Source organism: Fistularia commersonii, chromosome 23, assembly GCF_037954325.1.
Source record: "Fistularia commersonii isolate RoL2024-O1a breed Wild chromosome 23, RoL_Fcom_v1.0, whole genome shotgun sequence".
NCBI lineage: Eukaryota > Metazoa > Chordata > Actinopteri > Syngnathiformes > Fistulariidae > Fistularia > Fistularia commersonii.
Genome location: NC_141306.1, coordinates 9,245,848 through 9,270,727, shown reverse-complemented (window position 1 = coordinate 9,270,727; position 24,880 = coordinate 9,245,848). Strand labels below are relative to the sequence as shown.

The 24,880-nt window shown below is 49.5% G+C and overlaps 1 protein-coding gene across 11 annotated transcripts in view; it reads left to right on the top strand.

Moving 5' to 3' along the window:
* nfixb (nuclear factor I/Xb) overlaps positions 1 to 24,880 on the top strand; it is a 132,374-nt gene that overhangs the window by 39,163 nt on the left and 68,331 nt on the right. For 9 of the 11 annotated variants that reach the window (XM_086170277.1, XM_086170269.1, XM_086170276.1 and 6 more), the window contains one exon: positions 221 to 752. In XM_086170277.1, coding sequence (XP_086026403.1) covers positions 221 to 752 — 532 coding nt within the window. Of the gene's footprint in view, positions 111 to 220; positions 753 to 24,880 lie in introns of all 11 variants that reach the window. The other 2 variants (XM_086170275.1, XM_086170270.1) reach the window with 1 other exon arrangement.

Genomic DNA, 24,880 nt, shown 5'->3' with positions numbered 1-24,880 from the left:
CTCGTCGTTGCATGTTTATTCGTGTATAAATGATACATTTATGTATTTTGAAGAATTTTCCGCTAAACATGCAACTCAACCATTTCGATCGATTCAGCTGTAATAGCGCGGTAAATACTCATTTATAATTCAAGATATGCACTCGCCTCCTTTTCACCGCCGTCCGTCCGTCCGTCACCGAACTCTCCCTCAGCCGGCTCCTGTCCTTCTCTCTCGCCAGGATGAATTTCATCCCTTCATCGAGGCCCTCCTCCCCCATGTCCGTGCCTTCTCGTACACCTGGTTCAACCTGCAGGCGCGCAAGCGCAAGTACTTCAAGAAGCACGAGAAGAGGATGACCAAGGACGAGGAGCGCGCGGTGAAGGACGAGCTGCTGGGGGAGAAGCCGGAGATCAAGCAGAAGTGGGCCTCGCGCCTGCTGGCCAAGCTGCGCAAGGACATCCGGCCGGAGTTCCGCGAGGACTTTGTGCTCACCATCACGGGGAAGAAGCCGCCCTGCTGCGTGCTGTCCAACCCCGACCAGAAGGGCAAGATCCGCCGCATCGACTGCCTCCGTCAGGCCGACAAGGTGTGGCGCCTGGACCTGGTGATGGTCATCCTGTTCAAGGGCAGCCCGCTGGAGAGCACGGACGGCGAGCGGCTGGTCAAGTCGCCCCAGTGCTCCAACCACGGCCTGTGTGTGCAGCCGCACCACATCGGAGTGACGGTGAAGGAGCTGGACCTCTACCTGGCCTACTTTGTCCACACACCAGGTATGTGGGCGGATCGGCAAACACACACACAAACACACACACACACACGCTGATATTTTGACTCCATGCGGTCGTGTAAACTTCAGGCTATGGCTGCACATATAGACAGACACACACACACACACACACACACACACACAGGGGTGTGCTGAGCTGCAGCCGGGGATTCACATGGGGGATATCCAGAGCCCTTTGGCTTGGGATGACCCGGGCGGCCTCCATATTTTGGAAAAACAAATAAATAAAAACACACTTTTCATCTGATCGGCGGTAGAGTCGCCCGGTGTTTACCTCGAGACGCGTTCGCATCCGCACATTTGTTCAAGTATTTGCGTGCAAATTTGCCTAAATCCGAAAGTGCATGTCTGTAAACACCAGCATCTGCGGACCTGTTTGTCTGTGTGTGTGTGTGTGTGTGTGTGTGTGTGTCGGGGGGGGCAGTATGTGTCTGTAATCCATGTGTATGTTGTTGTGAGTTTGGTGTGTGTCAGTAGCTGTGCGGTCTGTGGTTTTTTTTTTTTCTTTTGTGTGTGTGTGTGTGTGTGTGTGTGGTGGTCTGGAGAGCGCAGTGACAGCTGGCCCCGTCCCAGGTAGTTTTTAGGAGGCAGGCAGTTTGTTAGTCAGCCCTGTCTGCAGTGTCCTAAACCTTCTTTTTTTACGGGTTCCACTCGACCGTCCAACACACACACACACACACACACACACACAAAACAAAACACACAGCCGCTCTCCTGCACACACAATGCGGCCCCTCACTGCCCGGTCTGTTGTGCGTGTGTTTGCACCGACCACACACTCCGGCTCAGACTTCTGTTTGTCTCGGAGACTCTTCATCACTCCCCCTCATCCGGCTCTTGGCTTCGCCCGGAAAAGTCAGAATGTGAAAACATTTATTCATAATTTAAAAAAAATTTGAGCCGTTAATTAAAATCTTAAAATAGAAATTTGCCAGTTGGGCATTTTTCTATTTTAAGATAAAATACAAGCACTAAATATCCATTTCATTTGATTTAATTACACAATAAACATTTTTCATGGCTTTATTTTAACGCCTCATACATTTTAAATCATGCTGTTTATATTTAGTTTTGCAGGTGTTATTTATCAAATTTGAATACATGTATTAAAAAAAAAAAAAAAAAAAAGAAAAAGTAACACCCAGTGTGGGGTGGGTTTTGTGGATTCCGCGGGTCCGGGTGACGGGCGCGCTCCGCGTCAGCTTCACGTCAAACATCCTCTTCGGTTACGGCAGATGTTAAAGTAATCAGAGTACTCCAGCTGGACGGCGGTACTTCAAATCCGCCCGGATACACGATGAGCGCGGCGCTCTGCTACGAGTCTGGTTACTCTGCGTATTTCCATTTGCAGGGGAGCTGTAAACACTGAGTGTGTCAACACACACACACACACACACACACACACACACACACAGTCGGGATGTACTTACAGGCCCTTTTCCTGCCCCTTCACTGTCACCATGCGCTCTCTTACCACAGACCGGGTTACAGTTCCAGGGCCCGGATCCTCCTCCTCCCCTCGGCGGGGGGAGGTGAGGCGCTCCCCTGTCACGGGCCACCCCATGCCGCGGCTCCTTTCAGCCCGGGGTGTAACGCCGCTTGAGTAAGCGGGGGCCTCCGCGAGCGCCTCTTCCTGTTCCACAATGCACCGTGGTGAAACCGCAGCTCAGATTAGCTCCCCGGCGCAGAGCGGTGCCCCTCGGAGCAAAGCCTTTATTTACCCGCTGCCAGGATTCGCCAGCCGCTCGCCCCCCTACACACACACTTCTTCGCTGCGTGTGTGTTCATTCTAATCTTTTCCAAACTTTTTACACACACACACACACACATGTTTTATCTGTAATAAAAAAAAAAAAAAAAAAACGTGTGACTTTTCAGCTTTTCCCGCTCATTTTGTTCCCGCCGCCACCTTGGAAAGAGTGCGTCCGTCTGGAGTAAAAATAAAACACCCGTCTTTTGTAAACCTGTTTTTGTATTTTCCTAGCCTGGGGTGAGGCAGAGTTCAGAGGAGACAGGCAGGCAGGCAGGCAGGCAGACGGTGGCTCTGTGCTAACCTTCGGGGTGGCAGCGTTACAGTTTTATTCTTAGCTCCCCCATTCCGGGGGTGTCTGTGTCTTGCGGAAGCTATCAGTTGCCAGGCCTGATGATTGGATTGCGGCCGTCTCACCCCCCGTCAACCCTCTCCTCGTCCCTGCCGCGGCGTTTCAGTTCTCTTGTCCTGCTGATGTCACTGTCGCCAGCTGCAGGGGAGGCTCCGCTTTCAAGCGGTGTGATTGACAGAACAGGAGATGCCACACACACACACACACACACACACAGTACTGTATGCGCCCTTGTTTTTGTCCAATTTAAGACTTCCAGAAGATCTGTCCGGTCCGGCCCGATAAAAGTTAGCCAGAGCTGAGTTGCAGCTGCAGCTGCAGGGGAGCGAGGTCCCATGACCGGGGGACCCAGATGATTTTATTTGAAGAACACCTGGGATGGTCGCGGACTGATCCGCGTCCATCGGCGAAAGGATCCTCGCCGTGATGGAAATAAGTGTTCAGGGATGTGCAGGAAGTGAGGGAGATGAGGTGGTGTTGAGCGGGAGGACGAGGAGGGGGTTATATTTTATCACGTCTGTGGAAACAAAAAGTCCGGGCCCTCCTCGAAGCCTGGAAACCACGTATCGGGGCGTGTGCGTGCGTGTTTTCTGAGCGTCGTGCTTCGTACGTGTCAGTCTGGCGAGCGCGCGCGGCTCCAGCATTAGTCATGTTTGGAGTCGGCGCCGCCTCATACGGCTCTCATTACCCACCGGCGTTATGATAAAAAGATGTTTCTGAGAGCGCAGCCCTTCGTATCTCGTCTTCACGCTGGAGGCAGACACACCAGAGAGGGGCCTGAGCCAGGTCCCAAAGCCAACTCTGTGTGTGTGTGTGTGTGCGTGTGTGTGCGTGTGTGTGTGTGAGATCATGCACGGCCTGGACAGCAACACAACTGAAAGACGCTCATTTGCCCATCGTCCAAATCCGAAACCTCCATCATTACAAATGGTCAAGAGAGTATCTTTAAATAGGGAGGGGGCAAAACTAGGGGGGAGGTGTGTGTTATGTGGGCGACTTAACACACTCGCGCCACGTTAATCCATCAGACGCGTCTTATCTGTGCCGCACCAATATCCTGAGCGGGAAAAAGGGGGGGCATAATGATATCTGATGCGGGCGAGAAATTAAACAAGAAAGAATGGGAACAACAGTAATAATAATATAAATAATAATATCACTACTACCACGAAAAATACTACTAATAATAATAACTTCTAATGATTATAATAATAACAACAACCATACTACCACTACCACTACTACTAAATATTTTTTTCATGACACTTACCGTAATACTACTGCTACCAATAATAATGCTAAAGATAATTTCAAAATTTTAATAATAAAAATGATGATAAAATAATCCACAACAATCTACCTCTGCTGCTACTACTACTACTACTACTACCACTAACAGTAATAATGACAATAATCATCATCGTCGACAGAATTACAATTCTACGACTTCTACTGCTATAAATAACAGCTCCAATAATAATAATGATGCTCATGATATTATTATTATCAATAACAACAATACCACTACTTATAAAAAATAACATGGATGATAAACTAATAATAATAAGAAGAAGAATGTATGTTTTTATTTATATTTTTATTATTATTTTTGTATATAATTGCTTACAGTGTGTGTGCTGCAGTATGTACAGGTGAAGCATGATCGATTATTATTGTTATTCCCTGCCTGGATCTACTTTTTTGCTCAACGTTTGTTGCACCTCCGCCGGGTCCCGTCCAGGTTCCGCGGCTCAGGGGCCTCCGCAGCTCGCGCATCAGGAGTGTGTGTGTGTGTGTGTGTGTGTGTGTGTTTAGAGAAAGAGAGAGAGAGAGAAAGGGAGTGTGTGGAGTGTAAGGATTCGCTGGTAAACACATTATTCCAGAACACTCGGATGGATGTTGAGTCAAACATACACACACCTATAGGTCCGACTGCCAACACGCCTCTTTCTCTCCCTCTCCACACACACACACATACACACACACACACACCAACACACACACACAGAGCAATTACCCAGTTTAGTGAGTAGAGCCGGGAACCATACACATAAAACGCAGTGTAATTGAATTAACTTTCATTTCCAAACAAATGTCAGGCCGTAGCTTTGCCCCCCCCCCCACGTACCGGAACGTGGATTACCTTTATTTGCTAATTTCACTCTACAGTGATTTTTAATTATCACCGTAATAAAAAGGTTAATAAACTGAATGATGCGATGGGCTTTGGACTCTTTTTCCTTATTTTTCCTTCCTTTTATTCTTTTTTTTTTATTTCTAAGCTAAACGTCGGTAATTGGTAATAATTAATATTCCGGACGTCGGTTACGGTTGCGGCGAAAACATTATGCGGGGGTGAGGGGGGGTGTGTGTTTACATGAATGATTTCTATCTCGTCTCAGGAGTGTGTACGTGTGTGAGTGTGTGAGTGTAAGTGTGTGCCTGTGTGCGTATGTGTGCGTGTGTGTGTCTGTGTGTGTGGTGTGTGTTCTTGTCCTTTTTTTTTTTAAAACAACATGAATATCGCTCCCCCCCCGCCGCCGCGTAATTTGGAGCGGCTCTTTCCACAATGGCGCCGGAACATTTGTAGTTTTTTCCTTAACTCAAAAACTACACTTTATTCTCAAATTTCGTTTTAATGCGAGTGCACTAATGAACCCTCATTTTCCTTTATTTTTATTTATTTTTTTTTATTCTAAAATAAGTATTTTTTAAATTCACTCCCGGACGATCGAATGTTAATCATCGCTTCTCCGAACGCCGATATAAAATAAAAAAATAAAAAAAAAATAAAGATAAAAAATAAATAAAACAAATAGAATAGAGATGATGCGGGGTTCCAGGCTGCAGACAAAGGCAAGCGGGGCGGGCGGAGACCGGGGCGAGCGGCGCCGGTTGGCAGCGTTTGGCTCCCGGAGCCGCCGCTCCGTTCAGGAGGTGCCAGCTTTTCAAACCGACACAGGGGTCCCTGCCAGCAGCTCTCCTTCTGATCCCCTCTGCCTCTCTCATTTCAACACCCCCCTTCCCTCCCCTACCCGGTATCCTTGTTTTCATTTAACACCCCCCAATCACTCCTGTGTGTGTGTGTGTGTGTGTGTGTGTGTGTGTGTGCGCCCCCCCCCTCCAATCACCCCCATTCCATCCCCTCCATCCAGAACATTCGAACAACGCCGTTCTCCCTTTGTGCAGGTTTTTGTGTGTGTGAGTGTGTGTGTGTGTGTCAGGGTGCTAAATCAAATGCCGTTCCCGCTGCCAGACGTCTTCTACCCCCCCCCCTCCAATCCCCCTCCTCCCCATCCAACCCCCTAAAATATTTTCCGCCGAGCGAATATTGTTACTCGATGCGACGGCGCTGCCGCGGATTCCGGGTCCAGAAACAAAATGGAGGATAAAGTGGCGGCTCCTCTCCAATCAGAGGGGAGAATAAATCCACATGTGGGTGGCGGGGAGTGGGGGGGGGGGGTTCTTTTCTTCTTCTTTTTTCACCCCCACCCCTCCAAACCCGTCCATCCTGTGACTTCCCGCTAAATGTTTTCAGGTGCCACCGCCGGACGGGGTGGAGCACCAGGGGTCTGGAGCGTGGCGGCGGCGGCGGCGGCGGCGGCGGCGGGTGGGTGGGAGGCGGTGGATTGGTTGGTGGGTGGGAAGGGGTGGAATTACTCAATAATGATCAGAAAATTAGAGCCATTATTGAGGGAGAGCAAACAGGCCTCTCTAAGTGTGAAAGGCCCCCATTCAGCCGGGACCAGGAGCAAGACTCCTTTCTTCCTTTCAGAGATCCAGCCACGGCCTCAAGAGCCCCCCCTTTTGTTCCCTGAAATAACAGAGTGAATATATGGGGTCGCAGGGGGTGTTGGTGTGTGTGTGTGTGTGTGTGTGTGTGTGTGTGTGTGTGCGGCGCCCGCTGCGAACCACATCATGAAATAGAAAGCGGAGTCCTTGTTTACGTCATTAGACGACAAATGCTAAAAAAAAACAATACAGTGTGAATATCTTGGTTCTGTTCGTCGGAAGAGGGGGTTCCTCTTCTTCGTCTTCTTCTTTTAATTCGTCCCATGTTTCGGGGCGCCTTCCGCTCTCTCACCTCCAGCCTGGATGCACAGGGTGTCATCGAACATCGTTTTAGGATCCGGACGAGGAGAGGCTTCTTTCATTCTTTCTATTTATACCGCTAATCCCGCGCGCCACGTCGGGGGGCATGAGGCTAGATCCCGTCCCAGCTGTGATTGGACGAAAGATGGGGTTCACCCTGGACCGGAGACAAACACGGGGGAGAACATGGACGCTCCGCACTGAAAGGCCGCCCCGTCGGAATCCAACCGGGGACGCCGGCTGAACGGCCGAGCCGCCGTGTCGCCGCGAGGCCTCATTAAGAGAGTTAAATTTGATCCGACGTCTTCAACACCGCCAGCGTTTTATTTATTTCGTCCAAATCGCTCCCCCGATCCATCTATAAACCAGACACGTTTACTTTTCTCTTTTATTTTGGCGAAATATCTTCCAGACCAGCTGGTTTTTCAACTCGCGGCTTCGTTTTTTTTTTTTTTTTTAAATCCCAAGAGGTCCCACTCGTGATGCTGAGGAGAGAAAAATGCCCAAAAGTGACACAGCAGCGTCTCCTCACAGTTAATCTCACCGAAAAACCCTTGGCCTTCATCCTCAGAAGATGACCGATATCTCTCTACATGAACGTGAAACCGCTGGTAAAGAAATCTTCAGATTAAATTTACAGAATGAGGAATATCTATGATTTGAGAGGCGATCGCGTTCAAAAACCCGGGGAAAAAAATACGTATATCAGAGTCTCTTTCAGCTAAATAGGCGGCGTGGACTGTATCCCAGTAGCTGCTCAAATTAGCCAACCCAATTCATTCATTACCAATATCGCTTATCCTAGAGTCGATAATGGGGCCACATATAGAGACACGCCACCATTCACCCTCTCATTCATACGTCATATAAAGACATACAACCATTCACCGTTTTATCACACATCTGGCCAATGTAGGGTCTCCAATGTAGCTCCTGCACGCTTTTGGACTGTGGGAGGAAACCCAGACACGGCCAATTCCAGTCGGAATTGAACCAGGAACCCTCTTCCCGCGAGGCGCTAACAGCTACACCGCTAACTGCTACGTCGCTAACTGCTACGCCGCCTCATAAAACCAAACTTGACGACAGCGCGTCAAACGCCCTCGCCAGCTAGCTTTACGTGTTTGGAACACAGCGCGCGAGTGCAAAAAAAAAAACGGCGGCTCGCAGCGGTGGCCATTTTTAATTTCACCGGGACGATCATCGCTCTAACATTGGGGATCTCCCTCCGCAGCCGCCAGAGAGTGCGTGTTCTGAATCCGCGCCTAAAGACAAAATTGGTCTGCGAGGCGGAGGTGGGGGTAGATGGGGTGTAATTTTGAAAAGACATATCAAAAACAGAAATCCTGGTTTTGCAGTAATCACATTCAGTGCCTGTTTTCCCTGCCAGATTCATCTCAGACACAAAGAATAGAAATCATACTCAAAGAGGCGACTTCGGGGAAGAAAAACAACTGCAGATAAGAATCAAACCTGCTGAACGATGGCCAGACGAGAGGATTCCCCCCCCTCTGAACGGGGGCGCCGGTTCTACGCCGGTATCAGAGACGCGACCACAGCTACAAAGCAGCGTGGAGTCACTCCGCACACACACACACACACACACACACACACACACACCGTTCAGATTTACTGCTCTTAAATTGTTTGCCCTCTGCTTTTAATGGGCCGTCTCGAGATCGTCAGCTCTTAAAATAAACAGCGGCGCCTGGATTAGCTTCTCTATCACTGTTCCACCCAGGCGGAACGCGCCGGCGGGGACCTTGTGTCTCTCTCTCTCTCTCTCTGCTTGTCACTCTACCGCCGCCGCCGCCGCCGCCGCCTTCATGTTCCTGACGGTACGACTCGGCGCAGGTGCGGGGGGGGGGGGGTTTCGAGTTCATTACCATGAAACTAATGTGGAGTGCCGCAAATACCCGCCCGCTGATAACGCTGTAATAACAACTCTAATTGCAGCCCGCCTCTGGGATCTGTCTGTTTCTCAGTCTCAGGGAGGTTTCCTTCCCAGCTCCATCTTCTTTTTTCTTCTTCTCTGCCGTGAATCTAGAATCTGAAAGGGGCACTGCCTTTTTTATTTTTCCAAAATAAATGGGGATGAAATGGATGATGTAACCGCTTACGCCCGAGGCGGAAATCACCCGGGTCACAGGACCTTTGGCATCGGGATTGACGGGAGGTTTATGAATCAGCAGTCGGGCGCGTTTTCCCCCTTTTCAGAGGCGAGGAATGATAGGAAGAGCGTGTTTGGATACATCCGGGCCGGGTGAAGGTGGGTGGAGGCGAGCAGGGGGGGACAGATTGCACCCGGTTTGAGACAAGCGAGGGGGGCGGAGGAGGGGGGCGCAGGTGGGGGAGTGGGGGCTGGTCCTCCCCGCCGCCGAGGTCTGCACACCCTCCCTTGCAACAGCGCTCCCCGCTGGAACAGCGAGTCCGGCTCCTCGCCATATGCAGGCTATCAGACCTCAGGTGCAAAGCGGGTTCAGGTGCTCCGTGTGTGTGTGTGTGTGTGTGTGTGTGTGGAGAGGAGGGGGGGGGTTCATCGGGTACATCCAGAGAGAACGCTCATGTGTTCGGCTTCAGACGGCGTTTGTTGCACGCTGGCCCGCTTTCCATGGCGCATATGAGCATATGAGTGGACACGCTCTCTGTACACACACACACACATATGAACTTCACACACTCTGTAAAGGGAGGACACTGGGGACCAGGGGCTAATCCTTTAAGAGGAAAAGCAGATTTTGTTTGAAAAAAAATATGAAAGCCGATGGATGCCGGATCATATTTGCAGACAATTATTTGACTCTGTGACGCCTGTGTTTATGCGTCAGTTGAGATATAGTATTCACACACACTCCCATATAATTTGAGTTATGAACATTTCCTGGGAGTTTGTTCTGCCTTTCTTAACCATTGAAATGAATGTGAAAATGCATGATGCAGGCGAGTCCCAAAGCTACGCTAAGGGGTCGGGGCTTCACCTGAATGAGGAAAGAGACGTTAAAGGGAAATTTGCGCTTGAACGGGGGCCTGGATAAATCCTCCATGTTCTTCCTTTTGTCCAGATGTGTGAATGGTTGCATTTTCTCCAACGTGGCCGTGTTGAACTTTTGTGCTTTTCCCCCGATCCCGCTAGGATAGGCTCAAGCCCCCCCACGACCATTCAGCAGGACAAGCAGTAGAGATAATGTGCGCTATACGTGTGTGTCCTGACACACATTTTCCGCCCCGCTGTCAGTAACACCCCCTTTAACGTCAGGGGAGTTAATCCTGACACGTTTTACATCCTTAATGCTCAGCAAGCCGAGTCACATTACACACATTTTCCACAGAAAACTGATTAGCGGAAGTTATTAATAATGATAATAATAATAATAATAATAAATGTCCTTTTATCTTTTCTTCCTTCTGTGGCGCCCCGGCTCCCGAAGGCTCTGCCAAGAGCCTTCAGTACAGAGCCTCTTTTGTTGTATAGCTTTTCCTTTTTTTTTTTTTCGTCTTTCCTGCAAGGTGTTGTGAAATAGAATAGTATTTTTTTTCTCGGCGGCTGTCGTCCCTTCATCTCTCCTCTGCCTCTCTTGGCCCGGGTCGGCCGCGGGAAACAGTAAAGCTACAGTTCCCTCTGAATTTTGAGTTTGGACGCGGACCGCGGGCGGCGTGCGACGCGAGAGCGGCGGCGCCGATATCTGGTTAGTTTCAACGGCGTAGTTTGGTTAGCATCCTAGCTTTAGCACACCTATACAAATGAATGTGATTGACAGGCGCTGATATCTGGTTGGTTTCAACGGCGTAGTTTGGTTAGCATCCTCGCGTTAGCACACCTCAACATATGAATGTGATTGACAGGCACCGATATCTGGTTTGTTTCAACGGCGTAGTTCGGTTAGCATCCTAGCTTTAGCACACCTATACATATGAATGTGATTGACAGGTGTAGTCGCTAACGTAGCGCGCACATCAGCTCAGGCTTGCAAGACCCCAACTCTCATTGGTCGAGACCCAATACAGTGACATACAACCATTCACTCGTCAAATAGAGACGCTCAACCACTCTAACCCTCATATTCACAATTTTGGGTCAATTTTGGGTAACACAGAATGTCAGAATCGAACCGGGGACCTTCTCACCGTGAGTCGGAGGTGCTAAGAGCTGCGCCGCCGTGCCGCCCTTCCTGATACGATCTTCCGTGTTGTGTATCGGCCGTGCTCCCAAGCAGCCATCGCCAGTCCGATAACTTGATTATACGGAAAAATAATTTGATCAGCTCTTCCTCTTCATATCTCCAAACATCGGTACTTTGGCCCAATATTTGAGGCGGTTCTCTCTAAAAACCTCAAGAATCTGATTATCATGTAATCAAATTTAGATATTCTAAAGGCTTTTGATATTGATTATGCACAAAGAAGAGCGGGTTGCAAGGAAGGTCGGCGTTCGGCGACTCTAAACCAAGGTCGGAATCCAACCCGTGATTGGATTAATATTAACTCTGACTTCAGCGCGAACGCATCCTGACCCCGGCGCCCGTTTTAGCCGAACTCACGTGGCAGCGGAGGCTTTTATTACATGACCCGAAAGCGGCGGAACGCTAACGGGGGGAGGAAAGGGGGACGTTACAAAGGGCGCCGAGTGAGGTTCGCCGTTTTTTTTAAGCTTCTCCTCCAAGATGGAGTCCAAAAGTGGATTCCGGCGAGTTGCCCGAATTCGGTTCGGTTTGCCGACGGATCAGCTAGCCACGTCCGGATCTCAGAAGTTCTTCCTCGGCTCGCCACATTGATCAGCCGTCGACAACGAAGACGATAATGGGAAAGACGACACTTCCCTGGCGGCGGGCCAGGTTCCCCGAGGAACCGGTCGGCGAGGTTGTCGGTGTACCGTCTCTCTGTGCTCAGGCTGACGGTTGAAGATCTTTATCTTTGAAGGAAGTGCACGGCTTTGCAGAATTTCCCCCAGGGCGCCTTGAGCGGGAGCCTTCGGAAGATTTGTGTGTTTCGATAACGTTTATTCCACAGGGGCCGTTCCGCTCCGGGCACGGCGTCAGCAAGTCGTCCGAACGTATGCCGTCGTGCAGGAAGTTCATGTTGAAGTCCGTGAACGTCGGCCTTCTTGTCACATTTTCCTCCTCATTATTCATTCGCTCATTCGTTCATTATTTATATCGCTTATCCCGCTTATCCTCGGGGTTGCTTTCCCAGCTGCCGCCAAGCGTGAGGCAGGGTTTTCACCCTAGACCAATTATTTTGATTGGCGGGCCACATTTCTTTTTTAATTTCTATACATGATCATTTTTATATTATGTAAATTGAACAAAATGACAATTGAAATATTGGCATTTTTTGGCATTTTATTTCAACATTAAAAACATTCATTATCATATAGCTGTACCGACATTATTCTGTATATAATCACCCATACAAAGCTAAGCAAAAAGATAAAATAAGGAGCTTCTAAATTCAATATTGATTGAAAATACTTTATTAAAATATTCAAAGAAAATAGTTTGGCTGGACGAATAAAAAAGCGAAACCCTAAACCGCATGATAAGAATAGTCCCGTTTGATAATGATAGTATAAATAAGAATAATGTGTGTTTACATATAACACTCATCACGTTCTGCCTTCATCCAGCTTCATCGGCCAATATTCCAGATCTTCGAATCGACTCAGTCTCTGCGTTACCGAGGCGATGGCCGACTTCAAGAAAAAGCATCGTGACTCACTGTATCTTTGCCGCGGTTGTCGTTAGCAACGCACGCCTCACCGACGATATAATGATCGGAACTGAGGTCGTTCCCGGCCGATCGGTCGCAGATTTGCGTTCCTACGAATTTTCCGCCTTGTCTTCGGAGGCTGAGTAAGTACTTTGTTGCATTCTCTGGGGGGAAAAAAAAAAAAAAAAACCTAAGAGGATAATGCGATCCTTTCTTTTTGTTTGGTGTCCAGTTTATCCGATCCTTTCATTTCACTCACGATCTGGGCCGGTCCTGACGAGTGATAGGCGGCGCAGACATTCCCCGTTCCTACGGTAACCTTCCTACTGTAAATGTCTGTGACGCCCGTCGAAGACCTTCATTTAGTCTGGGTTCTTTCACCAGCCTCTCTCGCTCTGCAGGAACTTTTTGCAGTTTTGAAACCTGTTTCAGAAACGTTTTTTCTCGCGTTGGACAACAACGGAACCAGAAACTAAAGAATTTGTGCTGGAACTTCGCTCCCCCGGGGGGGGAACTTATCGGTTTTGCATTGGCACAGGCAGTAAGGGACGGCAGTAGGGATGCTCAAAGATAGACCATCGTGAAGAAGAGGAAGACAAAACCTACAACATATTTACGTTCCCACAGCGTTCATGTTCTGAGTGGTGGAAAAAAAAAATAACATTTGACTATCAAAATGGGTTGAACTGTTTTTATTTTCTCCCTTCACTGCTTTACCATATGAAGAACCCAACCGTTAGCCAACTCCAAAGTTATTTTGTTGATGTTCCTCTGTAAGATCTGGAAACGCTTCTGTGGCGGAGCAGGCCAGAAGAGCTCGGGCCTCTTAGTCGGTCACTTTCTCGCTGTTTCTGTCCGTGACCGGTGACTGCAATCATTTTTAAAAATGGCGCGACCAGCGACTGGTAATTAGCTAATTGTTTCCACCAGTCGCCAAAACACTACGTCATGAGTTCCAATGGAACTTTAAATCGAAGTTGACTTGAACTTGGAGTTAAAATGGTTCTAGGAACTTGAACAGGTCTTGTTTCTTGGAAAGGTTCGTGGAACTGCAAAAAATTCCTACAAGTGCAAAAGGGGCTCATGGACCTCAGTTCAAAACATACAGGAAGTTCTCAGTTCACGACAGCAAACTGATATTGGGCCAAAAATTCGGAACTGGGATAAAGTCGCGGGCCAACATTGATATTTATTGAAAAAAAATCTCCCTCCAGATATAACAATGAGCCTTTTCATGTGGACCCAAACAAGTTTTGCTTAAAAACTAAATATGGAACAAGCATGGCTTAATACTATACAATATATAACTTAATATTGCACACATGCAAAATCCTATTTTCTGCAGGGTGCCAGTATTAGCATAAGGTCACTATGACTACTGTACACAGAGGAGAGGGTGTTGATGGGTCCTGTTGTGATTTTCGTGCCAAAACACCAGCAGAGAATTCTGGGATTTGTAGAATTAGCGATACATGCACTGTAGACTATACTGTCGGGCCAGCTCCAATAGTCATTTGGTATGGCTTTGCGGGCCAAATATAATTACAGTGCGGGCCAAATTTGGCCCGCGGGCCAGAGTTTGACACCTCTGGTCTATGACTTAAGAAAGTTATGAAACTTTGTTTACATACGCCGGTTGTACTTTGGTTTGCGTTGTGTTTTTGAGTCACATTGCGCCATAGGAACGGATTTCTGATGTAAGTCGAGGACCTTCGGAAGCAGTCGCTGCATCTCAAACTTTAAATAAGTCGTGAGGCGTTCGTGGCACGCAGGAATAGTGAGCTTTCAGTTTGTACAAGAGACACTGTGAAGGATCGGGACAAAGTATGCGGTGGGAATTGCAAATGAAAGGCTGCCTTCACGTTGTTTTGCGGTGCGGACGATGTGCCGCGCATGTGTCCAAGACTGACCATAATATCACCCGGCCGCCGGAGCTGTCTCGGAGGCGGCGATGAGGGTGTGTGTGTGTGTGTGGATGGGGGTGGGGGGGGGGTTGCGCATGTGCATCGCCGCTCACGCACGCCACCGCCGCCGCCGTCACCGCTCGAACCGGTGCATTCTCCTCAGCTTGTAATTAAAGTGGACTGATGTGGTCGCCGGGACCACTTGTTTTCCCTGACGGTTTATGACAACTTCCAACCCCCGCCGCCCCCAACTACCCCCCACACCATCTCCCGCATCTGCCTCCTTCCGTCCGCCTCCTGATCCAAACCCACAGCAGTGTTTCCCTGTTTGTTTGGAACGTGCAATCCGTGCATGACGCGCCGCCCTGGAAGGGGGAGGGGGGAGGGATATTGGGGGGCATCGCAAAGGGTTGGGGTTTGGGGTTCTTCCCGGCCGCGTCTGCTGTGGCTCGCGCTCGCTTGTTTTTGGTTTGAGGGAATAGTAGGGTTGGTCATGTTCTCCGCGTGGAGGGCCGTGTTGCAACACGTCAAGAGACAGCTTGACGCGAGGACACGCCCCGCTCCCCGCGCTCTTCCTCCTTCTCCTCTTCCTCACCTGTCACCCCTCACGGGTGTTCTTGAAGGATTTACGTTTGTACGTATTTTGTCTTTACGGGAAGTCGTGAGGCGCTATTTTAAGCACGGAACGGGTCGGGTTCTAAGAAAACGCGTCGGGAATGCGTGGACGCGCTTTTGCACGGACGCGTTCCTCCACGTGCGCGCTCCTGCACGCACCTGCATGAATGCTGGCCTCTGCCTGTATAATCAGAGGTCTCCGGGAATGAAGACCCTGCAGCGGTGTGAAATTTATGAAGGCAGACGGTTTCCTACGCAGGTTAGCACAGCCTCAAAATCTTAATGTGGATATACGCCCCACCCCAACACACACACTCACACACACACACACACACACACACACATGCGGTGGAGGCTCAGTTGGTAGGGGTTGTCAGTTCAATTTCCATTTCTCTCTGTGTGAAAGTGTCCTTGAGCAAGACACTGACCCCCCCCTCGTTTGGTCCTGATGCTTAGCGCCATGCGGGGCAGCTCTGCTGATGCGAGCGTGTGTGTGTGTGTGTGTGAATGTAATCTGGTGTGAAGCAGTGGGAAACCGCAAGGTGATGAAAGCGCAATATAAGCGGTGACCACTTACACATACTCACATGCATGCACGCGCGCACACACGCACACACACACACACGCACACACACCTCTCCAATCAACCCCATATCTACTAATCCTCACTGAACACTTGATACCTCTCAATATCATATTTATATATATATCTATACATAAAATATATTTATATGTTAATCAGAAATACTTTGATTTGGAAAGGTTTGTGTGTGTTTATAAATTAACATGTATATCATATACGCGCATATAAACATGAATATATTTATATGTATATGTACATACACATATATATACATGTATATACATATACACACGTGTGTATGTGTAAATGTTTGTGTATGCATATATATATACATATGTGTATATATATATATATATATATATATATGTATTTATACATAAATATTGTGTTAAAAAATGTGTGTACTCATCTTTTCTACCTGTGATTTTCTGTGCACATGCAGAGGCAATACGGACTTTGATAGAAATCATATTTTTGATAGAACTTTTGCGATTGTCATTTTTCCATTTTTCTGCAACCGCACTTGAACTCAGCGCCTGGATTCAAGCACACGATGTACGTGCACGCCCCCCCCCCCCCCCCCCCCCCCCGCCGTTACGTTACCGGACAGGTTGTTTGACAAACGCCGAGCAGCGGGGCAGGGTGACACTGACATTTCGGGGTCCGGCGGCGGGAGGTTAGGGCGAGGGGGTGAAGGAGAGCTCAGCTGATATCGGATCCCGGTGCTTCGGGGTCAGGCAGCTCCGCTTGCAGTCAGTGCGAATCCATAATTAGCACCTTTAGTGAGCAAATAATTTCATTTTCTTCGGACTCCCCCCCTCCTACAGGACACCCGCTTTCACCCGTCGTCAAGTAGACTTTTAATTTAATTTAACTCAAATGCTACGGAGTCAATCTGTGAGGGGATTCGGCGACGCCGCGTCTTTTTCTTCACGCATGCGATCGACCAATCGGGGGGGGGGGGGGGGGCGAGAGCGTCGTCTCGATACATCTGTTCCCCCGGAGTGAGTATAACTTACAGTAGCGTGGAGGGTCTCCCGAGGTCAGGGAACTGAAAATCACAAAGACATGTGGAATGCGGCGAGCGGGCCAACACAAACAGGCAAGGCCTGGCTCTCCATCCGTGCAGAGCTCACTAACTACCAGCTAGCCGTACCGCCGGCCCCCTGACTCGGCCCGCGGGCCAGCGGGCTACGCGGGTTGGGTTTCGAGCCACCGGGGTGGGGGGGCAGGAAGTATCCCGATTGCACTTCAAAATAAAACGAATCCCGCGCCTTTGTCACCTTTTTATGACGCGGAGACTAAATAGCGTCCGTCAAAACATCTGCAAATTCTCCAAACACAAGCGCGGGGAGGAGTTGTAATTATATATTGTGTTACCGTCTCATGGGGCGGGCTTCGCAGTAGTTTTCTTCCACCGTGTGTGTGTGCGTGTGTGTGTGTGTGTTTGAAATAAAACCAATGCTTTTGGCTGTGAAGCCTAGCCCCCCGAAAAAAAAACCTCCGCACATCCCGTAAACAATAGAGGGCATTTTCGGTCCGGCAGAACTTCCAAGTCCGCGCGAAATGAAGGGAGCAGTTAGGGTTTCACTCACGGAGTCGGTTTGGGGGGCGGAGGGTTTGCAAAAAAAAAGAGAAAACAAACACGCTAGAGTTGTTGAATTATGGGTAAAGACAGCTGAGGCTAACCAGGTTCGGTTTCCACGGCGCAGAGAGAGGGAGGGGGGGGTTTAATGGAAAACAAAAAAGTGTATGACTCAGTCCCGCTCTCAAGGAGACCCCCCCCCCCCCTCCCCTCCTCTCGGACCCCCCGGACCCTCTCCGCCCACCCTAAGAAACTCCACCAAAACACACGCGGAGTCAAATGTGAAAGGAGAACACCTTCGAGAAAAAAAAACAAAAAACAAAAAAAAAAAAAAACTCCGGGGTTCAGTATGGTCGCGGAAAAATGTTCCACGTATGCTCGCCGCCGATGCCAAAGAAACGGCGGAGGGGAAAAAGGCGGGAGAGAAGAGCGAAGGAGAGGAACGAAGGAGAGGAAGGATCCGTCCTCACATTTGCTATCAATTTAGGGCACTGAAAATAAGCACCAGGTTTCACTGGAACCGAGTAGAACACCAGGAATGTTTTTCTGTATAAAAAAAAAGGGGGGGGAGGACGAGGAGGAGGACGAGGAGGAGGAGGAGGAGGAGGAGGAGGAGAGCTGTGGGGTTGAGGAAGGAGTAAAAGAAAGTGAGAGAAGGAGAGCGAAAGAGAGAGAGGAAAAAAAGAAAAAAAAGAAAAAGCAGATGATTGCCGCTTGACAATCGCACCTTGGATCCAGATGTGAAGCTGTCAGCGAAAAAAAAACGGCGAGGCGGCCCATGAGTCACCGCGGCCCGCGTGACCCCGTGGCGCACGTAGCACCGCGCCAGTGTGTGTGTGTGTGTGTGTGTGTGTGTGTTTGGGGGGTATCACCTGGAAAGGGTTTCGGGTGTTATCGCCTGAGGATGGAGCCTCCGACCGCAGGGAAAAGGTCTAGCGCACCCGGCGTTGGGTAAATAAACGGCGGCGAGGAAAAAGCGGATAAACACGCGCTCTGTCAGGAGTTTGTACACACGAGGTTTCAGGATTCGGGCGGCCGTCTTAAGGAGGGTGGTTGACCCCCCCCAACACACACACACACACATTTCCCGCCCCCCCTCCCAGATTGAAAAGCCTCGGACTGGAAAGGAGGAGAGAGTTAAAGCGAAGGTGTGTGTGTGTGTGTGTGTGGAGGGGGGGGGGGGGCTAAGAGAGAGACCAGATGTGCCTTTTGTTTAGATTTGAACGGAGCGGAAAGGAAGGGTGTAGGAGTTTGGAGGCGGCGAGCTCGCAGAGGGGACAGAGGGGGGGGCGGATTTTCTTTTTCTTTTTTTTTTTTTTTTTTTTTTTTTTTGTTCATATTTCTTTGGCCTCGCTGCAGTTGCGGGGTTGGAGAGGGCTGCGCCTTATAGCGGTGTTATTGCCTTGCAGCGAAACCGCATTGATTATACTAATTGCTGCAATGGTCCCGGCGGCCCGGGGTTGGAGTGTGTGTGTGTGTGTGTGTGTGTGTGTGTGTGTGTGTGTGTGTGTGTTGGGGGGGTGATGGAGCACGGAGCTGCATTGTTAACATTTGTCAGGCTCATTGACTCCAGAATTCATGGTGTCTGTCACGGCGGGCGGCCGGAGAGGAATCCCCAGGGGTCTCCGCTGACGGAGGGACCGGAGGTCAGACCTGAAGAGAACCCGTTTTCCTGCGAGTGCACGTGGCACGTGCACTCCTTAGCTCCCGCCGCCCCTGAAGCGGCAGGACGTACAACCCAAACAGAACCACGGGCCGGGATTTTGAATGGTTGAAACGGTATTGCCTCGCGGCCAGCAGCTTGTGTCAATATGTCACCCCTGCAGTGTGTGTGTGTGTGTGTGTGTGTGTGTGTGTGTGTGTGTGTGTGTGAGGGGATGACTGCTGTGACAGTTAGAACATGTGCTACGGCGGCAACTCATGCGGCTCAAGCTGTCGGCCCTGCATCACGCCGCCGCTTGCAATCCCTGACCCGGCCGGCGGTTGTTCTCGAGGCGTCGTAGCGTCGTCGCTTCGCAGGAAATGAAAAACTAAGTGAAGGAACTCCTTCCCCGCCCTCCGACCACACGGTAGCTTGCGCCGCCTCCGCTCGTAACGCCCCGCTCGTGTCTGTGTCACGTTTTCTCGGACCCTCGTTGTCGTTCCGATCGTGCCACGATTGAATAATAGAGGGGGACCTTTGGACGGGGTCGCTGCCTGGGACCTTGCGGTGAAAATAAATGAATAAATAGAAAGATAAATAATAGGGGGGAAATGCCTGACTGAAAAGAGGAATCTAAAAACCGTTACCTCTTGTTTGATTGTTTCGTCCATTATCTGTACCATTTATTCTGCATCTGTTATGGAGAAGCGGGGTTCACCCTGGACTGGTCGCCAGTCAGTCAACAAATTGAGTTATACAATCTTTTACCCTCTCATTCGCTTGGCATACAAATGCATAAAACTATTTGCTCTCTTATTCACATTTATATGGAGACATTCAAGTATTCACACATTATACAGAGCAGGGGTGTCAAACTCATTTGATGTCAAGGAGGCCGGAACTGTAAAATCATGACCCAGAAGTAACACTAAGCCTCGATTTTTCCTTTGTTTTAGTGTAAAGGAGGTAAACGGGTAAATTCTAAAAATCTGTATATGTAATGAACCGTTTCTCTAAAAAAGATAAATGACAAATTAATATTAAAAATGAATATTTAAAAAGAATCAATGAAAATATTGTCGAGTTGAAAGAGAAAATCCAGTCACTGTGGGAAAATTTGCCACTAGAATTTATTAGAAAATGGATTGGTTGCAATTATAAGAGGAGGCGAAATGTTTACAAGGCTAATGGTGGCTATTCGGGTAAGTAAATCAATCTTAGTTTTGCTTGTTTTTTTTGTTTTTGCTGTCATTTATAGAAACAAGAAAAGAAAAGATCTTTTTAACAAAGTCACTAGACAGTTTTTCATCAAAAAAACATTTTGTTTTCACCTTTTGAATCAAAAAAATACATCGCAAAGTTACTTTTTCATTTTTTCCTTGCTGTTTTTTTTTTTTTAAACCCTTTTTATGATACCCCCAGATGCATGTGAGACACAAAGATTTGTTTTCAGGCAAGGGGGGGCCACAAAATATTATTCCGAGGGCCGCGAGTCTGAAAACCCTGATATTCTAAAGACTTCTAAAGAGACGATCGGGAAAACGTCTTTTTTTTGCGGCGCCCACAGCGCCCCCTTGTGTTCTGGAGGCTTCTTTTTTGTATATCATTTTTTCTCCTGGTTTTCGCCTTTTCCAATATGGCTTTTGCCTCCCGGGCTCATAAAGACCTGCGAAAATCACCCTTCCAGGAATAAACCCACCCGTCAAAAGGTCGTGACCTGTGACGAGAATCCGCTCGCGATCGGCACGGAACGGTGAATCATCCTCCCAGCTGTGTCAAATCTGCGCGGTATAAAAATGATCGCTCGGACTTGAAAGCGCGCCGCCGCCGAGGATTGTTTACCCGTTACCGCGGCTACCAGCACGAGTATCTTCTAATGCGATTTTCGTCTGCGCTCCGTCACATGAACTCAAACTCCAGCAATTTTTTCGGGCCGACACGGTTCCAGTCCTAATCGCTAACCGTTGTAAACAAGCCGTGGCGGCCGTTACCGCGGCACCCGGGATGCACCCGCCACGCTATCTAACCTATAAACACTCCGCGCGGCTAACTGAAGGTCGGACGCTCTCCGGGCTCGCCGAGCGAGGAGGGACCCAGGAAGGCTGCGGTTTGGCGGCGGCGGCCTCCGCCTACTGGCGCTGGCCAAAATAAATGAGAAAGCCTCCCTCCGCCCTCAGACTCTTGGAAGCGGAGGCTACTGTTGCAGGAGGCGGAGGCTGGAAGGGAATTCCCTAGTGTGCGCTGGATCAATAGTGTGCATGCAACACTTGGTTTAGGTTAATCTGTGTGTTTATGGAGGGCGTGGGTTTGCGCCGGAGCGTCGGTCAGGAAGATTGATGACAGGCACCCGTCAACTGTCAGGTGTTTTTTTTTTTTTTTTTTTTGGTCAGAAATAGCGGGGAGGCTATGACAAGAATCAGCGCGGGGGGGGGGGGACAGAGCTGGAATTGGGTTGTCTTGGCAACGTCGCCCGGAGTCTGCTTTCTCGCCGGAGGCTGACGACTCACGGACGGTATCGAGTTTCTTCGCACTGGCACGGCCCGCCCTCCAGCCGTACCGGGCCGGCCCGCTCCCCTCGTGCAAACTCCCAGGGTCGGAGCTGAACCGCAGCGGGCCTGACTAATCAGACCACACACACGCCGAGGCAAATGTGTGTGTGTGTGTGTGGGGGGGGGGGGGGTTGTAGTTTGACGTCTGACGGCGGCTGGGAGAAGAGAGGGGAGCTGGGCTGATGTTGTTGCGGTGGGTGTTTTTTTTTTGAACGTGCGGTTTATAGAGTGTGTGTGTGCAGAACTTCAACCCAAAATGATGAATAAAAGAATGCTGAAAGACAGATGGAAGAAAACAATAAGAGAAAACGAATGAGGGGTTCAGGTGGAGGGTGCGTTAGCCTCGCCGTTAGCGCTAAAGGAAATATTAGTGGACTTAAAAGCGATTTTAAAAAAAGGGGTGGCGGGTTCAGGTCGTAGATCTTATCACCCGGGTGAAAAGGTCGAAAACACTCGTGTTTTTTAGCGCACGTGCGGCTCGGTGACAGCGATGACAGCTGAGGCGTGCGCGCCGCCGCCGCCCCCCTTCCTTCTTTTCACTGTGGCACGGGAGGGGCTCCCACGCATGGGGCTCATTTGAAGTGGCTTTCGGGAGGCCCCCGGAGCGTGCCGCGAGGTCGGAGGTTACAACAACTGGGCCACCCCCCTCCCACCCCGGACCACCCCGCAGTCCCTTTACCCTCTCGATTCCTTCTAAACCCCCCCACACACTCACACACACACACTCATCCCCTCCCCCCCTGTCAGGCCTGCAGATCACTACCAGATCTCTCTGACACATTTGGCAAAAATAAAGAAAATAAAACAGTGTAAAAAAAAAAAAAAAAAAAAAAAAAGGTTCCTCAACAGTGACAGCACCTTGGACGAAGAGTGGGGGGGTTTGTGAAGTTAAAAATGCCCCCCCCCCCCCCCCCCCCGTTTCAATGACATGACTCATTGTGTACACACACATATCTCATGAATAGGCCATTGTGTTGTTTTTTTTTTCCTCTTTCTCCTCTTTCTGCCAGTGGAACCCACAAGTGTGAACTGTATACATTCTAGAGGTCTGGTTCTCTTTTTCTCTCTGCACACACACACATGCACACACACACACACACACACATGCGTACGCACGTGTGCGTTTGTCCACATGCAGGCAGGTGTGCTTTGAGCGCCTCCTTGCTAACAGGGGGATCTATTATTCGTGCGGCGGGGTGTGAAATTGCTTCGCCCCTCGGATCCATTGAAACCTTCTCGTTCTTTTCCATTTAGACCCCCCCCCACACACACACACACACACACACACACCCTGATCTGGAGATGTATATCTGTGTTTCAATCAGCAGCGGCAAACTGTGTTGGCCACCCTTGTTGCTGCCGCTGCCTGTAACCCTAACATCTGTTTCTACTGAGGATCGGTGGGTGGGGTTGGGGTAGGCGGGGGGGGGGGGGGGCGCAAGGGGTGTTGGTGGTGTATGTGTGTGTGTGTGTGTGTGTGTCGGACTCTTAAAATTAATTATCGCATTACCAAATGCCGGCGTTAGAGGAGGCCTCGCTCGCTAGACTCCCATTAGTCTCCTCATTCGGCTTCTTTTGCTCCCCCCCATCTTCAACAGTCCTGGGGGACTGGGGGGGGGTTGTGGGGGGGTCGGGGGGTCGGGGGCCCCTGGTTTATCACAGGGCCAATTAGAGGAGGAAGTGAGGTCGTTGACCCCCTGTCAGGCCTCATCAGCTCCCGTGTCACCTTACAGCGGCCATGCCACCGCAAGGCGGATTAGATGTGGGGGCGGGAGGGGGTCGACCGCCAGTACACCCCGGGCCGTGACAAGTCAACCGAAGAAGTATTTGCACCCCCTGAGGAGTGAACGTGTGTGTGTGTGTGTGTGTGTGTGTGTAAATGGCGTGTGTTAGCCGTGATTCAAGATTACGTAGCGAGGAAGGTTCAAAGAACAGTCCGCTCCAGAATCTGGCATTATCTACAGCTCAGGAAACTGCGTTTCCTGTGACGGCTTTTTCCGACGGAACGAAACCATTTTTTAAGAAGAACAATTAAACGTTTGAAAAATGGAGTAGTTTAACAAAAGCGCCTCCTCGCTGCTCCTCTGGCGGATTCACGAGCTAGCGTTGTAGTTTGAGCCAAAATGGCGGCCGCCGCTGGGACTGCTACCCGCAAAATAGTGATATGATACACATTATCCATTACTTCATTGAGTGTAATACATTATTTCAATCACTTAGAAGTTTACAACTATTAATCATGACCTCATTATAACCCTCCCCTCGTAGATGTGTGATGGAAGTTATTTCTTGCCTCATGTTTCATTCATTGTGACGAAATAAACGGTCAACAATAAAGTGCACATTGGTACTAAAGTGAAAAAATAATGGGATTTAATGGCATAAGCACTGAAATGTATCAATATGTGTATTTTATACCACCAGAGATTTCTGCACGGTTTAGTGCAAGACACTGGCAGATGAGAAAATTAAGGAACTGAAAACTGAAATGTATAAATATATACTGAATATGTATCATTCACACATTATAAAGCGATATAAGACGCATTAAATTTCTCGTTTTCATGACATAAGGATCCAGAGTGAACCATTCACCCTCTCATTCACACTTTCTATATAGACACACAACCGTTAATGTGTGTATTTACTAGAAATGAGTTTTGCACGTTAGCCACGTTAGCTAATTCTAACTGAGTGTCATCTTTTCCTTCTCCATGTTCCTCCTCCTGTGCTGCTGCTGCTGCTTCTGTCCCGACCACAGGTAAGAAACTCTCACCGTTCAAATCCCTTCACACCTTTTCGGGGCTTTTTGTCCGTCCCGGATGCTGTCAGCAACATTTTCTGGCACATATATCATTTTTCGGGGGGGGGGTTGTGGAGAGAAATTAAATGTGGCTGTCACGAGACCCCGCCAAACCCGTCTTTTCCGGGAACCGTCAGGTTCCAGATTACATTCTCTAATCCGGAGGTCAAAGGTCAGAGGTCGGGTTCTTTTCCACCTGCGCGAATCGGACGTTTTCCGCTCGCCCCCTGCGGCCCGTCACGTGATAACGCGTGTTCGGGTCACGTGGCCCGTCATTTGCCGTGGATATTTCGCTCGTCGGCGTCCGCAACTCCGAAGTTTCCCCCCGCCGGCTTCGCGTTGCAAACGCAGTTTTCCCCGCTTATTCCTTTGTGGGGTCTGGCGCGGCCCCTGGACCGGCGCCCACCCATTGTCCCGGGTTCTGCTGTTACGGATGCGACGCCGGGGAACGTTTGAAGCTCTCACTCCTCCTCTCCTTCTGTCAAGTCTCCGCCGCGACACCTTCATTTGTTCCCAGACTACATTTGTCG